Source organism: Cryptomeria japonica, chromosome 1 (genome assembly GCF_030272615.1).
Source record: "Cryptomeria japonica chromosome 1, Sugi_1.0, whole genome shotgun sequence".
Lineage (NCBI taxonomy): Eukaryota > Viridiplantae > Streptophyta > Pinopsida > Cupressales > Cupressaceae > Cryptomeria > Cryptomeria japonica.
In genome coordinates, this window is record NC_081405.1 from 83,649,824 (window position 1) to 83,666,872 (window position 17,049).

At 34.6% G+C, this 17,049-nt stretch overlaps 1 protein-coding gene across 1 annotated transcript; it reads left to right on the forward strand.

The window, feature by feature from the left end:
• The first annotated feature begins 586 nt into the window (after positions 1-586).
• LOC131041863 (ethylene-responsive transcription factor WIN1) lies at positions 587-2,509 on the forward strand. Its single transcript, XM_057975088.2, has 2 exons — positions 587-874; positions 1,499-2,509. The coding sequence occupies exons 1-2, from the start codon at positions 795-797 to the stop codon at positions 1,950-1,952; spliced, it is 534 nt and encodes a 177-aa protein (XP_057831071.1). The 5' UTR covers positions 587-794; the 3' UTR covers positions 1,953-2,509.
• The last annotated feature ends 14,540 nt before the right edge of the window (positions 2,510-17,049 follow it).

Below are 17,049 nucleotides of genomic sequence, written 5' to 3' on the forward strand. Positions count from 1 at the left end.
ATTATAGGATATTTTTGAAAAGACAAATATGAACTTTATCCATCAATCTCTATGGCTCTATAAACAGAGAGGTCTCAATATATTTTTCTAATATTAAAAATCTCAAAATCTCTAGGGGAAGAACACCAGTAGCGTTCCAACTAACTCCGTGTACCATAAGCTCCTAAATGGTACATCAAATTTCAATGATTTTTTTTGTCTTCATATGTGACTTAATTGCTTGTAGCTATTGTTGTGGTTTATCAGTAGTAAAATCAAACTTTGTGGGTCCTGTTGCATGTGCAAGGGTCAAAAGTGGTCATTTAAAGTGTCATCCAAAATGTATTCCCTATGGCCCCATAATTCGTTTTGACAATCAAACAATCTCCACAATTGATCCAATACTTATGCACAAATGAGAAACTATAAACCCAATCAACATTTAATTAATGAGTTCCAATAAATGATAATTGAAACATAGACAATAAATTCTTATAAGAAAATTCTGTCAAAATCTATGCACACTCTTTTCACATGGCTGTTGTTCTCCAAATCAGGAACGTACTACACATTTTAGTTATTTATATTTACTCCCATGACGAATCTACTGTACGCGCATTTCTTATTGAAAGTTGTCTTTCATTTTGAATAATAAAACCGTTTACAAGCGCTAACCATTAATGGCTGAACTAATGACTGAGAATGTACAGTCGTACGACATTGCTAGCTGTTCAGCTTAGAGTAGATCTCAACTACATTAATACAACAGAGGATTGAAATGCAGTTGATTCTGCTGCAGAACAGGGAGGGGGAAAATGGGGAAAACACAGAGATACAGGGGAGTGAGACAACGCCACTGGGGCTCCTGGGTTTCAGAGATTCGTCATCCAATCCTGTACATTCTACACTACTCATAAGATTTCTCATTTTTCTCCAAGATTCAATTTTGGAGTTTTAACAATACCATTGTGGCACATGATTTGGATCTAATAGTTTTTGAATTTGAGAGCTTCTGAATTTCGCTGTGTGCGCTTTTTTTATTAGTGTTTTTATGATTCATCACCAATGTTTCGAATTATACGATTGCTACAGTCTATATTGATTAAGTTTAAGATCTATTAGATTTAACTGTGTGTATGTTTTTTCTATCAAATCATACTTCATGATTCATTATCAGTATTCTATGATATACGGATGATGAATCTTAGAATATGATTAAATTTGAGAGTTTCTAGATTTAATTGTGTATGTACTTTTATGATTCACTTATGATGAATCTTAGAGTATGATTGAATTTGAGGGTTTCTGGATTTAACTGTGTATGTTTTTCTATCAACATTTCAGATCATGTTCTATGATTCATCATCAGAATAAGTATCCTGACGATAATTCATGAATAGAAAAAACATACACACAGCGAAATCCAGAAGCTCTTAAAATACAATCACTATAGTCTGTAGAAATCTTTATGTTTTGTTTTCTTGAAGTCATGAATCTGAATTTGTGGGTTCCTTTGCAGGAAGAAGAGGGTATGGCTTGGAACATATGAAACTGCAGAAGAAGCAGCAAGGGCATACAATGAGGCTGCTGCAATAATGTGTGGGAATTATAATGTGAATGCTAATTGTAATTCAGGGCAAAGAACAGTTTTATCTGCAGCAATGATTGAGAAGCTCCACAGTTTCAACGTGGCCTCCTTGAATGAGAATGTCATGCAATATGGTAGTGCTAATAACAACAGAGGAGATTCTTGCTATTCATTGATCTGTTTGAAAATTGACACTGAGAAATCTAATCAGTTGGGCATTTGGCAAAAGAAAACAGATGGGGTAAAAGGAGACGCATCCAAATGGGTTATGAAAGTGAAAATGCCTGCAGTGAAAGTGGATGAGAAGGAGGAGGATGTTATTTCAGAGATGATTGAGGAACTTCTTCAACCCTGCAACACTCCTCAAAACTATGTCATAGCATAACATAGAATTTCAATTAGGGGTCCAAAGGTATGGGATTATTGTTATTCTTTTTTTGATCTGGAAAGGCAAAAATGAAGTGTAAATTACAGTACTGTGGGTAGATAGTTTCTTTCTTTTATAGGGAGTTGCAGGAGAGACAGAGATTATGAGTTCTCATAGCATAACACAGAATTGTAATAAGGGCTGCAAACATATAGGAGTATTGGTGGGCTGGGGGCTTAGTTCCATTAGTGATAGCTTTTTTGTGGTAAAGTGCAAGATCACGAAGTCTAGTCTCTCTTCAGTTTATATGATATTAAAAGATGTGTTGGGACAGACAGTTTATAGGAGGCTACTCGATTTCTGCAATCTAAAAAAATAACTAATAGTATTCTTTATTTGATCTGACAAGACAAATATGAAGTGTAAATTACAGTACTCTGTGTCTGGAAATATATTACATATGCGGTAATGGAAATGTGCCTGATGTAACCATACATAGCAGATAGCTCTTTATAGTTCCACAATGTATCCACACAATTATTTATGTCAATACAAAATATTATTATTAGTCTCTACTGAGCAGGGTACTCTGCAAAAGGATCTAATAAGGTGCTTTGGATTTTTCTCTACCAAAAAAATGAATTGATTTCCTTTTTATGTTTTGTTGCCATCCTCTACTGTCTGATGATTTTTAGTACTGGAACTGTGACAATAAGATTTAGTTTTTTACTTCCATTTTTACAATAAGATCTAATCATTGGAAGTGGCTGAATTTCTCTGTCAATGGCACAGCCTGGAATTGGATCTGTAGATCTGTACTATAAATGTTGATTATTTAATGTTACTGAGGATTTTAGTGCATCAAAATTAATCTAAAAGTCAAATGATGTGAATGAAGATTCAGCGTACACAGTGGTTAGTGAGTGTTTTAATGGTTTTTCCTTTGGCAATGACAATTTAAGGGAAATGTGATCATATCAAGGTTGTAGGCTAATAGGTTGAAAAAGATTGGTGAGGGTGATGGTATGTTTTAGGATCACGTTATGCATTAAGATTCTGAATTTCAGGTTGTATGATATAAAGAATGAGGTCGGGATTGTATCTGAAATGATTTTGGGTGAATGGATATCCCTTTGTCCTTTACTCTTAATCGAAGAGGTATGAACATAAATTCAAACTCGAGAATGAGGTCGGGATCATATCTTAAATGATTTTGGGGGAATGGATATCTCTTTGTCATTCACTCTTAACCGAAGAGGTATAAACATAAACTCAAACTCAAGAATGAGGTTGGGATCATATCTTAAACGATTTTGGGGTAATGTATATTCCTTTGTCCTTCACTCTTAACCGAAAAAGTATGAACATAAACTGAAACTCAAGAATGAGGTTGGGATCATATCTTAAATGATTTTGGATTAATGGATATCCCTTTGTCCTTCACTCTTAACCAAAGAGATATGAACATAAACTCAAACTCAAGATGAAGTTGGGATCATAGCTTAAATGTTTTTGGGGGAATGGATATCCCTTTGTCCTTCACTCTTAACAAAAGAGGTATCAACATAAACTCAAACTCTCTTATTGAATAACAAAAAAACTTGTGAATAATACAAAATCTTAAGAAAAAAAAAAGAAATAAACATTACGAGAAGCTTGTGTATTACATCAACATATTAATATGAAGCCTTCTAAAGAAAGTAACCTCTATAGACTTTTTAAATGTAAGTTTTTAGTCAAGGAAAAGTTATTATTTTTATATATTTTTTTGTTTCATTGATATTTGTATAGATTGTGTAAATATATAATCATAGTATTTAATTGATTTGTTTTTGGTATATTAATTGATATTAAATTTGCATATGCTATTTTAATATGTAAAATCATTCGTTTTAGAATGTTTCAATACATTTTATAATATTTTTGTGTTTATGAAATCATGTGTAGTTTAACAAATTTTCTCTTCTAAGATTCACAATCATAATTTAATATAATCGTTATTTATCAACATGTACATCAGAAGTTTTAAATTGTGTGTTTACGGTTATTTGTTTAAAGGAATTGTCTAAAGACATTTTAATTGGCAAACATCAAGAGAGCATTTATATATAGCACGTGGTCTCAATATCAATTCCAACTTACTTAAATCAAGTCTAGTTAGCTATCAACATCCATAATTATCAAATTTTCTCCATTTCGATCTTGTCAATCAACCTCAAGGCTTGATTTTCATTAAGGAAGTCAAATGGTGTTCCCTCTTTGTATAGTAGCCCCATAAAGGTGTTTGAGTACTGAAAAAAAATTCAAAAGTAGGTGTACACTTTGATGAATAGCTCCTATATGTATCAAAGTGGGAGAGATTAAAGAAGAACCTCTCATAACAAGTAGGAAGAAGGTTTGTCTCTCTTATAAAGAGGTGGTAGAAAATGTATTATTAGTTTAGACTATGAGAATGAGTGTGAGATGTGTTAAATTGGATCTAAATTGAGATTATGTCAAATATAATGTTCCCTTTTCAATAAATTTATATGTGTGGACTGAAGGCCTACTTCCTTTTTTTGGTATATCCTCTTGTTTTAATATTGTTTATGTTCTTCACCCTCTTCGTCCTATGTGCCTATTAGTTTTGAAATTTGCTAAGGTTCCAGAGGGTTTAAACCCCACAAGTTGTAAAAGTGTCAAATATATCTTTCCTATCATGCATCTTCTCCCAACTTTGCCTTTCCTTCATTTTTATTAAAGTACTACACGTCTAATTCCTATCATCCCTTTCCTTCAATTCCCACTCTTTTTCCCTACTTTGAAAAAGAATCAAACTTCTCTCAATCAAAATACCTTCCTTTGATTTCCTAACTGCCAACCTATGACACATGTCATATGTTGGGATCCAAGAACACTGAGAGGGGGTGTGAATCAATGTTCTACTAGAATGAAGAAATTTAACCTTATTAACACAACAACGTAGCAACCGGTAAACATAAAAGCATATAACAATAAGCAACAATGCAACTATAAAGATGAACACAATAACACTACAGATTTATACGTGGAAAACCTCAAAGAGAAAAAACTACGGTGGGATTGGAAACCCACAATATCTATCCACTGATCATATGAATAAATATTACAATAAGGTGTTTGCAAATGCGCAAATGCAGGAAGGCCAATAGCCTAGAGCGCACTATTAATCACAAAAGGAGTCTCATTGACTAGAAAAAACATCAGACTACAATCTAGAACGAAGATTGAACTGCAAGTATATCATCTCCTATGCCTGAGTACAATTCTGGTTAAGCTCAATACCGAAGGTCTCAAACCTCTTTCACAAACCCAATTCGATCACCTATGATCGACCAAAACCTCTGCATATGATTACAACTTTATTCATACATAGATAGCCCCATAACCCATACCTCATGATCTAGAAAGAGATCTTACATCATATTTATACCAACCCGAGACCTAAACAATTAGGTCGGCCACCTAAAAGATAATACAATAAATCCGTTATATAATCTCGCAAACCAATGATAAACCAAGTCGGCCTAAGACCGAAACAACATAAACCAAACAATAAATCCAACTAGTGACGCATCGGGAGCATCAACCGACACGTTACATAAACCGGTCCATAACCTAACAAAATAACCACCAGACCTAAAATAGGTCGCCATAAGCCAAATGAAACACCCTGAACAACTGGAACATGACCATGATAACCATCAACATCCTAATAGCCTTCTAGAAGCCGCACCAACATCACTTATCAGATTCACCAAAAGATCTTCATCAAAGCATTGCTACTAAAACCCATACTGGTAATCAAAAGGCTTACTAGAACATATGATAGTATCCGGATCACCAAATCCCAAACCAACTGAATGTGATACACATCAAGAACACATGAATAACCAATCCAAACCAATTCCAACATCCAGACCAAACTGAAGACAAATCTCCAGATCAACATCAAAGACCAACCACTCTGTCGGAAGCCAGTAGACAATAAAACTAGTGTTGACATCAATGACAAACATCAATGCAACACATAATCAATTCCTCCAAATTTCCAACAATCTCCCCCTTTGGCATTGATGACAACACTAGATGTGAAAAACATCCAAGTGCCAAGAAATGCCAAACAAATCTCCCCCAAAGGAAGACATCCAACAATCTCCCAAAAATGATATCACAATGAAGTTCTGGAACAATTATCTTTGTACCAATTAACCATTCATAGACCTGAACCAAACTCCCCCAATGGGATACAACCAATCTAAAATTTTGTTCCTCCTAATGCCAACAATCTCCCCTTTAGATTGATATCTTTATTAAGCTCTGTTTTTCACATAAATATCTCTCCCCCTTTGACATCAATGCCATAAATCTAACATAAACATCAAAGAAAAATCATAAAACCTCTGAACCACACAATTGACTACTCCCCCTGAGTAGTAGCATCAACACATCAATCCGAAATGAATGATAGTTTTAAAAATGCATTCCAGAATGATGCCAATCAACATCACTCAAGTTTCTACCGGAGGGGCAGAAACTCCTCATCTATCTCTGAAGTACTCAAATGATTCCTTAGGCAAATATTTAGTGAAGATATCTGCAATCTTCTCTTTAGTGTTCACATAAACCAGTCTGACTTCATTTGCTTCCACCTTCTCCTTCAGAAAATTATACTTGATAGAAATGTGCTTAGTCTTAGAATGAAATACCGAATTCTTTGATATGTCAATAGTAGTAGAGTTATCACAGTGAATAACTACCGATTAATTGCAATCTACCCTTATATACTTCAACATTTGCTTCATCCATAGAACTTGTGTACAATTAATAGCAGCAACAATATACTCAGCTTCAATAGTAGATAAAGAAGTACATGATTGTTTCTTGCTAGTCCATGAAACAAGTTTCTTTCCAAGAAATAAAGCTCTACCAGATGAGCTTATCTGGTTACCTATATCTCTATCCCAATCCACATTTGAATATGCTCATAGTGTAAAGTCATCATAAAACAAAAACCATACCTGAAAATCTTTGAAAATATCTGAAAATCCTAGCTATTGGAGCAAGGATTCAACATAATCAATTCCTTCCTTCTGAGAATATCCTTTACATACCAATCAAGCCTAGTTCCAATAACATCTAAGTCCATGTGTTGTTCTTTTCTAATTGATCCAATTCCTCTTCCATAGCTCACATCCAACATTCATCCTTACAAGCTTCAATAATTGATGCCGGTTCAACTTGAGAAATTAAATATAACTCATCAGCTACCAACCATCTTTTTGTCCAATTATCCGATCTTTTGAATGATTCAACCTTACATGCTCTGATCTTCAGTTACTATTGAATTTTTTTTTGATAGTGTCAGGGTAATTGGTTCAACATTCTATTCTAGTATAGGTGCTACTGGTTTAGTTATGATCATCTCCACTTCCAGTTCTCTCTCATAAGTTTTGATTTGACCTTTGTACAACGCATCCACCTTGACATTAGCACTTTGCACAATTCTCTTCAATATTTTGTTAAAACATTTGTAGATGTATAAACTTGACCACTTTCTTAAATAAATATTTAATATTTATTTTAACCCCATTCCCCTATTAATTAAATCTTATTTAATTGATTTCTTCATTTTCATCTATTTGATTAAATGAATTACTCAATTTATTTAATTAAATTCACCTAAACCTTTTCTAGCCTTTAATTAAATAAATTACTTTATTTAATTAATTCCCCTTTCTTTTTTTTAATTAAATTTAAATTTAATTAAACCCCGCCACTTGTATTTATGCAAGTTGTATCTATTTTGATTGAAATAGAACATTTTATTTTAATTAAAATTATTTTCCCTCATCCACTTGCATTTTCCTACATCTCCCACTTGCCTCCTAAACCCCTTCTAGATTCTTCTAATCACTTCCAATTTAGCCTAATTCATCTCTTAAACATTTACACATTCCTAATTAAAAGGAAGTCACTTCTCAAAAACCTCTAAAGTCTTCAATAACCATTGAAGGCTTTATGTCTGCAAATGGTTAACCTCTAAAGTCTTCCAAACCATTAAAGGCTCTTACATAACCATTTATGGTTAAATCACCTTTGACCTTTGGTTAGAGACTTTCCTCTAGCTTAACCATCATTTTGACTCAAGGGTCTCATCAAGCACTTATGGCTTTGACCATAGTTATCCATTTAACCCTTGCACAAGAGTTTACCCCTTGGGTAAAAGCTTTATCTAATGGATAACCCTAACCTAACCTTAACCCTTACCTCCTAGGGTAACCTTCATGTCTTCCCAGACATTTAATGCCTCTTACATCTCCTCTTAAGCAACCTCTTGTTGATAATTGTCACCATTTCATTGGTGAAAATTGTAAACATGGATTGAGTAACTTTCAATCCTATCTCTCGTTAAGATTATTCAATCTTAACTCTCCATTGCCCTATTTTTCCTATAAATAGAGCTCTCATTCTTCATTCTAAAAGATCCAAGTTTCATGTATCTACATTATAGTTTAATTTACTAATCATTTTATCCTCTCTTTGTTAAAATATCATCTTAAACATTTAGAAGCATTTCATTTCATATCATAGAATATTCATGCTAGTATATCATGTTAGGATAATTTGTTAATCTCTTTATCATATCACTATCTTCATACTAGCTTAATCATCATAGCTTTTAACATATCATATAGATCTTAGAATGCATTCATGCAGATAGATCATAATATCACTCGTTCTTGGAGTTGTCATTCCTAAATCATTTGCTCAATGCTCTGAGAGCAAAACATTGTCTTTAGGGATCTTGTGAGATAGAGAACAATAGGAAACCCCTTGGGAAGTTGTACTAGTTCATTTAGTTTATATACTTGCACTAAGAGTCTCATTGGTATGTAGGTTATTTGATCTCGATTTATTCATTTTGATCACCACCTTTTCTTGCGTACAACATCTATATGTTTTTCTTTCATTAGAATAACCAAGAAATATTCCTTCATCACATCTAGGATCAACCTTTCCAGTTCACTATCAAAGATTCTAAAGTACTTAACTGTAGGTGTATGACCAAACCATAACTCATAAAGTGACTTATCGGTAAACCAAACTAGATCCAATATCAAATATCCAAGATCCAACAAAGCATAGCCGATTAACCTTCAAATTGACTTCTCCAAAGTCTAAAATAGGCTTTCAGACCACTACCAGGGGCAATGCAAGATTTGTCATCAATTTGCCTCCCCCTAAGGTGAATGCCTTAGATACCAAATGAGTTTCCTACTAGTGCAGGAACATTCTGCTTTGTCGATTGAGTAACCATTGAATTTGCCTCTGTCGGTTGATCATCAAATTTCCTAACCCACTGTTTAGCATGAGCTTGCTAGATTTCATCAACCTTTTTCTTTCCCTTCTCATTGGATGTGTCATTCCCTTCTGGTGTATTCTTGCTTTTGAAATATTTAGCAATGTGTCCTATTTTGTTGCATGCATAGCAAGTAACATTGTTCTTCTGAATTGCCTTATTGAGTCCTTGACCGTTCTTTGACCTACATTGATTAGCCATATGTCCAAACTTTCCACATGCATGACATCTCACATTCATTCTACAATCTTTTGTCCTATGACCATACTTCTTACAATTTGAACACTGATCGGGAACTACATTATTATTCTGATTTGCTCTATTCTTGCATTGACTTGCTCTATGGCCAAACTTATTACAAACAAAGAATCTACCATTAAATTTATGTGCATTGGGTTGCCTTACCAGTGATTTCAGATTCCAGTTGACCTTCTGACCGGATGTGTCATCCTCATTTGCAATACCAGAGCTTTCTTTATGCTCGAATCCAAGACCTCTAGTGTCCCTTTGATCCTTCAATAACTCAGCAAGCTTAGTAGAACTAACCTTGAACTTATCTTTGTATTCATTTGCAGCATCCATATGACTTCTTAGGATTATCATCATTCTTTCCAACTCTTGTTCATTGTTCTGTGATTGTACCAATCCAGTTCTCAACGCATCATTCTCATGTGCCAACCTAATGCATTCCTCAAATCTGTCTTTCAAAGATATAACAAGATTTTCTTCATTCTTCTTCCGGTCTTCAATCTCCTTATAAATCCACATAGTTATAGCTTACATTTCATTCTTCATGACACCATTCTCCTGACTTAGCTTCTGACACAATTCCTTTAAAGCATTCTTCTCTCCATCATCCTAATTTTGCAATTTATCATAGAGTTCTTTCCTTTTAGCTTGTGCGGATGACGACCTATCCTACAAAGTAAAAATTAATTCCTTCATAGATCTCAACTCACCTTGTAGATTCATGTTCCTCAACCTTTAAACATCATAGTCTTCAAGTGCAACTTGAAGTTCCTTCCTCAAACTTATCTCCATAGATTCGAGATACAGGATCTTCCTCAAGCTGTTAGACTTACTTTGAGGCACCAAGCTCTGATACCGATTGTTGGGATCCAAGAACACAGAGAGGTGGGGGGGGTGAATCAATGTTCTACCAGAATGAAGAAATTTAACCTTATTAACACAACAACTTAGCAACTGGTAAACATAAAAGCATATAACAATAAGCAGCAATGCAACCACAAATATGAACACCGTAACACCACAGATTTATACGTGGAAAATCTTAGAGGAAAAGCCACAGTGGTATTGGAGACCCACAATATCTATCCACTGATCAGATGAATAAATATTACAATAAGGGGCCTACACATGCAAGAAGGCCAATAGCCTAGAGCACACTTCTCATCACAAAAGGAGTCTCACTGACTACAAAAAACATCAAACTAGAATCCAGAATGAAGATTGAACGACAAGTATAACATCTCCTATGCCTGAGTACAGTTCTGATTAAGCTCAATACTGAAGGTCTCAAACCTATTTCACAAACCCAATTTGATCACCTATGATCGACCAAAACCTCTGCATATGATTACAACTTTATTTGCACACAAATAGTCCCATAACCCATACCTCATGATCTTCAAAGAGATCTTACATCATATTTATACCAACCCAAGACCTAAATAATTAGGTCGGCCACCTAAAAGATAATACAATAAATCTGTTACATAATTCCATAAACCAATGATAAACCAAGTCGACCTAAGACCAAAACAACATAAACCAAATAATAAATCCAATCGGTGACGCATCAGGAGCATCAACCAACACGTTACATAAATTGGTCCATAACCTAACAAAATAACCATTGGACCTAAAATAGGTTGCCATAAGCCAAATGAAACACCATGAACAACTGGAATACGAACATGATAACCATCAACATCCTTATAACCTGCTAGAAGCCACACCAACACCACTTATCGGATTCACGAGAAGATCTTCATCAAACCACTGCCAGTAAAACCCTTACCAGTAACCAAAAGGCTTACTAGAACATATGATAGCATTCGGATCACCAAATCCTAAACCAACTGAATGTGATACACATCAGGGACACATGAATAACCAATCCAAACCAATTCCAATAGCCAGACCAAATTGAAGACAAATCTCCAGATCAACATCAAAGACCAACCACTCTGCCGGAAGCTGGTAGACAAAAAAACAACTAGTGTTGACATCAATGGAAAACATCAATGCAACACATAATCAATTACTCCAAATTTCCAACATCGTATAATATCCCTAATCTCTAAAATTTAACATTCTTATATTTATGTTTTATCAATCCTACTTGCTATTTGCATGGTTAAGAGCATCATTAATGGCTAGATGGAATGCCTTGACTTCTCCTGAATGGATTTTGTCACAAAGAAAATATTGTTTAAAATCAAGGGCAAGTTTATGTGTACTTATAGTGATGTAGGTGAAAGGAGACTTGCAACCATACATATGACGATTTCCACATAGCCAAATTGAGAAATCAAGAAAATAAACATTTAGAATCCATATACAAAGAATAGACAACATACCCATCAAAGATGACACAAGATATATCTTGGGAAAACACTCATGAGGGAAAAACCCAGCCTAGAAAAGCATCTATCACCATGTATTATCAACAATGCAACATTACAAATATAATGATGAAAGATTTCAAAACCCAAGCCCTAAACAAGCACTCCATGTGAAACAAGCATGTACCCACACATCCCATGCCATGCTTCCTTCCTCCACAAATGCTAACTTGGCTAACCCAAAAAACTACCCTTATGGTTTCTTTTATAGACACAAGGTCCCACAAAACTACCAAATGGTATTACATCAAAACCATGTGCTAAAACCATGGGCTAACTACCCATTGACCCCAGATCTAATATTGTGTATTTTATTAAATTAATTTCTCTAATATTAAATAAATACAATATAATATATCCAATGTTACAATACAACTCGTCAAGTGGCTCGAGAAATATTCCAAGGGAATCTCTATATTTTACATGTCTATGTGAAACTCACATAATAAAATAAAATATTACAATTTTAAAAATTATCATGCAAGGTTTACAACACCTATTTTCCCAACATTCTCCCATTTCTTGTATATAATTTATAAGGGGCAACTAGTAACCACAACATGAACAAGGGAACAATCCCTCTAGTCACATATACCATCATGATATGAAAGTTATCTATGTGCTCCATCAAGATACCTGCAACAAGAAACAACATAAACACCATCTCATACATGAATGCTAGATCACCCTCTACCATGCCACTGCCACTAGACATAGAAGAGGCCATCCAAAGAGAAATCCACACAATCTATCACAACAAACGATAAGTCTTGCATTAACTGATATCCCAAACAGAAAAAATCAATCCAAAGTTATCAAATGCAAATGTAGCTATCAAGAACCAATAACCATAACTGAAATAGGGTCCACAACTAATGCTAACACATCCAATTATCAATACCTCAAGGTTATACAAATATATCAAGTGAATCTCATATCATCAACATATACAACCCATAACATGCAACCATAAGCTCCAAGAGCAATACTTGTCACATACACACCTAGAAACTCCCACTGCATAGGTAATGTTAAATCTGAAAAGAATCCACTAATAACATCATATAGAAAGTTTAACCATAACCATGTAGTAATAAGGAACATCCACATCAATATGAACAACTTGTAAACCAATAAATTGCAAGTACAACTCTCACCACAAGTCTACAATACTCTCCCCAAGTTTACAATACTCTCCCATGTTCTCCACACCCAACAAAAGAAAAGAGATAATAGAACCTATGTGTCATCTCCCACACGAAAACACGTGAACACAATCTAGTGATCACATAGCTCCAACCAACCTCAAATCCATTTTAATGTGAAACTAAACATCTAGGAAAATAATTGAGACGAAAGAGTGAGACTGCAAATCAAAACCTGTAGCATGTCCTACATATACCTTTAAATAACAATTGTGTCAAGTATGATCTCCTCCATAAATCCCCAAATGAAAATCCATAACAACACCCAAACCTATTTAGTCCCTTTGACCAAACAAAACATATATATCATGTAATCAACATGGATGTAAGCCTCTCATAATCAATAAGATCAAAACTAATACCATTCCCAATCCCAAGGAAATATGCCCAATAAATCATCTCCTAAATTCATCTTCAATGAATGCCATCATAATAACAAATCAAATGCACTTGAGGAGATAACCAATGCTAAACATCTCTCAAACTAAATTCTCTAGAACTAACCATCTATTCATAGCTCAAGATCCATATCTATGAAAGATAAGCATAAACACAATGCACCTGAAAGGAACAATGGGCAATACCTCTCAAGTAGTAAACCACCAAGTAGACCAAGAGTGGGGAATGAGAATGCTCATTAAGTTATCCAAGTCATCATGAATCACACTAAGAAAAATCTCCTCTTGAGTCCATACCAAGTGAATGCTCCTCGGGTGTCCTGTTAAAACCATCAACCATCTTAACACGTGTCTAATCATAAGAGAATACTAGCATCACCTTGTAGCATCGTAAATTTTCATTGGGCCAATTTACACCTCATGTTTGTGCCCCTAATTTAGCATGCCCCTTCCTCATCCCCTATTTGGGTCTGTTATGTGCCTTATCTCTATTTCTGATGCCATGTACACCCACTAATTGATTTCCTAATGGAGTGTCCTTTTCCTTGGGGCTAAATTGAGGTCCCTAGTTGAGAAGGACCAGAGAGCCCTCACCCTGATCTCTCTTAGTTGGGATTTATTTTGAAATGGGACAAAGGCCCTATCTGTTTAGTAGGAAATCAATTTTGTGGTTTTGCATGACCATTGGAGGTCAACCTAATTAGTAAATGACTTAGATACCCCTACATAAAGACATTTGATCAACCTAATTTCATATATCCATTCAATCAAGCAATCAAGCATCCATGCATCTGTGAAGCATTCATCATCAAGCATTTTCAGAGGTCTTCAAGGCTTTTCTTTATTAAATCATTGTGGAGAAAAATTACATCATTCATATGCAAGTATGTGTGTGTGGTTAAGGTTTTTACATGTCCATGCCATTTTATACAACATATGTGATTACATTGAAGAAGAAAAGCATTATCATCAATAGTTGTAGATCTGACGTATACTTTTCCATTATTTATTTTTGTATTTGTATTTATTCATTCAAGGTTAATTCTTAAACTAGGGTTTGACTAAGGCAAATGCCTATTCCCAACCATTTTCCCTTCTCTAATAGGTATAGAGCTATAACTTTTAGGATCGACACAATTCACAAAGACAAACAGGTTCCCCTTTGGACAGTGAAAAGTGTGGAGGACCAAAGTGACCAACACTTTGGTCTAAATAATTCATGTCAACCTTTTGGGAACATGTCTGAACATTCACATATTGCTCAGATCTAGGTTTGTAGCTCTGTTTGATGACTGTAGCTCACTGTTTATGCATAATTACTTCAGTTTCAACACATTTACCCTAATTTCAACATTTTCACAATTCAAATAAAAAAGAGGGAATCAAACTTGAACCCAATGAATCTAATCAGAATTCTCATCCCTATCCTTGTTGATTTGAGGCTAGATCTATTAGATTCATCCCTCTTTAATGTAATTGGTTCCTAAGAAAAAACTAGTAGCCCTAAATTTTCACCACTATTACATTTTGGTGAACCCTACTGCTTACACCCTTATTTCTTATTTATGTTCGCAAATATGATTGTTTATGCACTTTCAAATTCAAACTTATATTTACAAGTTTAATTTTCAATTGGATTTCATAAATTTAGAGGTTAAATTTACACAAACCCTATTTTATAATTCTAAAATTGAACTTGTGAGTTATATAATTTGGATTAATTGTTTCAAACTGTTAGAATCAGGGATCACTAAGAGGGGGGGTTGAATCAGTGATTTGCTGGAAACCAAATTCACAAACTCATTTTTTATCCACTGGTTAGCAATGCATAACAATAAAGAACATAAATAAGCAATAAATAAACCACAGATCCACAACATTGGAATTTTTAAGTGGAAACCTGGAAAGGGAAAAACTACGGTGGGGTTAGAACCCACAATATTCATATACTATGGCCAGGAGTACATAAATATTAAATATATGGGAAATGCACTTACATTTAGGCTCACTACTCATTGCCTAGAGCTCACTGCTCAATTACAATGACCTAGAAGGCTACAAGCTTCAAAGAAGTCACACTAACTTACAATTTGATTACAATAATGAAATACAGTGAAATGAACTTTCAAATAGCATCTGAAAATGCATGAATAAGTTTTGGTTAAGCACAAGATCTCTAACTATACTTGCTCTGTAAATACTTTGTTTCTGTTTCAGTCAGCTACCGGATTATCTGTGAACCAAATGTGCACCTGAAACTACGCTCAATCGCACCAAGATGAATTACCACACCTATATCACATGGAAAACCAATCGCCAAATCAATCTTATATATCCGATCTTATAAAAATGATCTCCTCCAAGTTGGCTTCAAGAAGTGTAACGTGTAGCTTCAAGGCGACTTCAATTTGTGAGGCCCTACCCCGAGCTATCATAGCATTGCAGCAATTTTTCAAGTTGGACCTATTATTGACACTTTATTTTGATGCATTATGGATATAGATTCTATATGATCCAGTGATTGGATAACATTGAGATGGTGTATGCCATTTATTTCTGAATTGCAGTACCTTATTTATGATGTTAGAAATTATAGATGCATGCCTTATGAATGATTGAATTTCATGATGATTATGATGATGCCATTGAGTAGATTATTTTATGTAGATTTTATTGGATAATTGGTATTTGATTGTTATGATTTAAATTATATGCAGTGTCTGAATTGTATCATTTTCATATATTAATACTGCATGTGATTATTTTGGATTACTAATGTGCAAAGTGAGTTGTGTAGGAAAACTAATCCATGTGACCATGGAAACTATTCGGAGAATCAACCTAAACCTATGTGCGTTTGTGAAGCCAAGGGTTGTCTATTTGGAGAGACAACACCTCGTGTGTAATATGTTTTATTTGTAAATGTGAATGCTTGAATGTGTGTTTAAATTGAAATTGTTAAATTTGTTAATTCCAAAAAATGACATTGCCATGTGTATTTAAGTATTGTATATTTTTATGGTGTCACTTGACACTTGTGTTGTGAAGTGAGTTGGGAGTGACATGTCCCTTGGAGGGAACTTGTATAACCAATGCATTTTTCAAAATATCTTAGTGTGGTCCCAAGAGAGTCTTGGATAGAGAGCCATTATAAAGGTCAACTCAATTTTGACCCGTAGGTAGACTTTAGGTGAGTTTCTAGAGGGTCAAACTAACTCCTAAGGTTAGGTTAGGGGTATTTTTAAAGGTCCATATGTTATACCTATGGGTAAAGGTCAATTTTAACCATGTGTCCACTTACATGTGACAGTCAAGTCACCTCAAAAGTTGAGTTTTCGAAGATGACCGAAATTCAACTTTTGAAGATTTCTCCCAGGTTAGACAACCTTCCAATTGAGTGATAGTTGCTCTTCCCCATTTTCTTTTACCTTTTTCAGTTGCCTTTTTTAGAGAGGATGTAAGAGGTTGGGAAGACCAACCTAT

Coding starts and splice junctions, on each gene's coding strand:
- LOC131041863 (XM_057975088.2), top strand. CDS start 795: ATGGGGAAAACACAGAGATACAGGGGAGTGAGACAACGCCACTGGGGC. Junction 875..1,498: donor GAGATTCGTCATCCAATCCT/GTACATTCTACA, acceptor GTTCCTTTGCAG/GAAGAAGAGGGTATGGCTTG.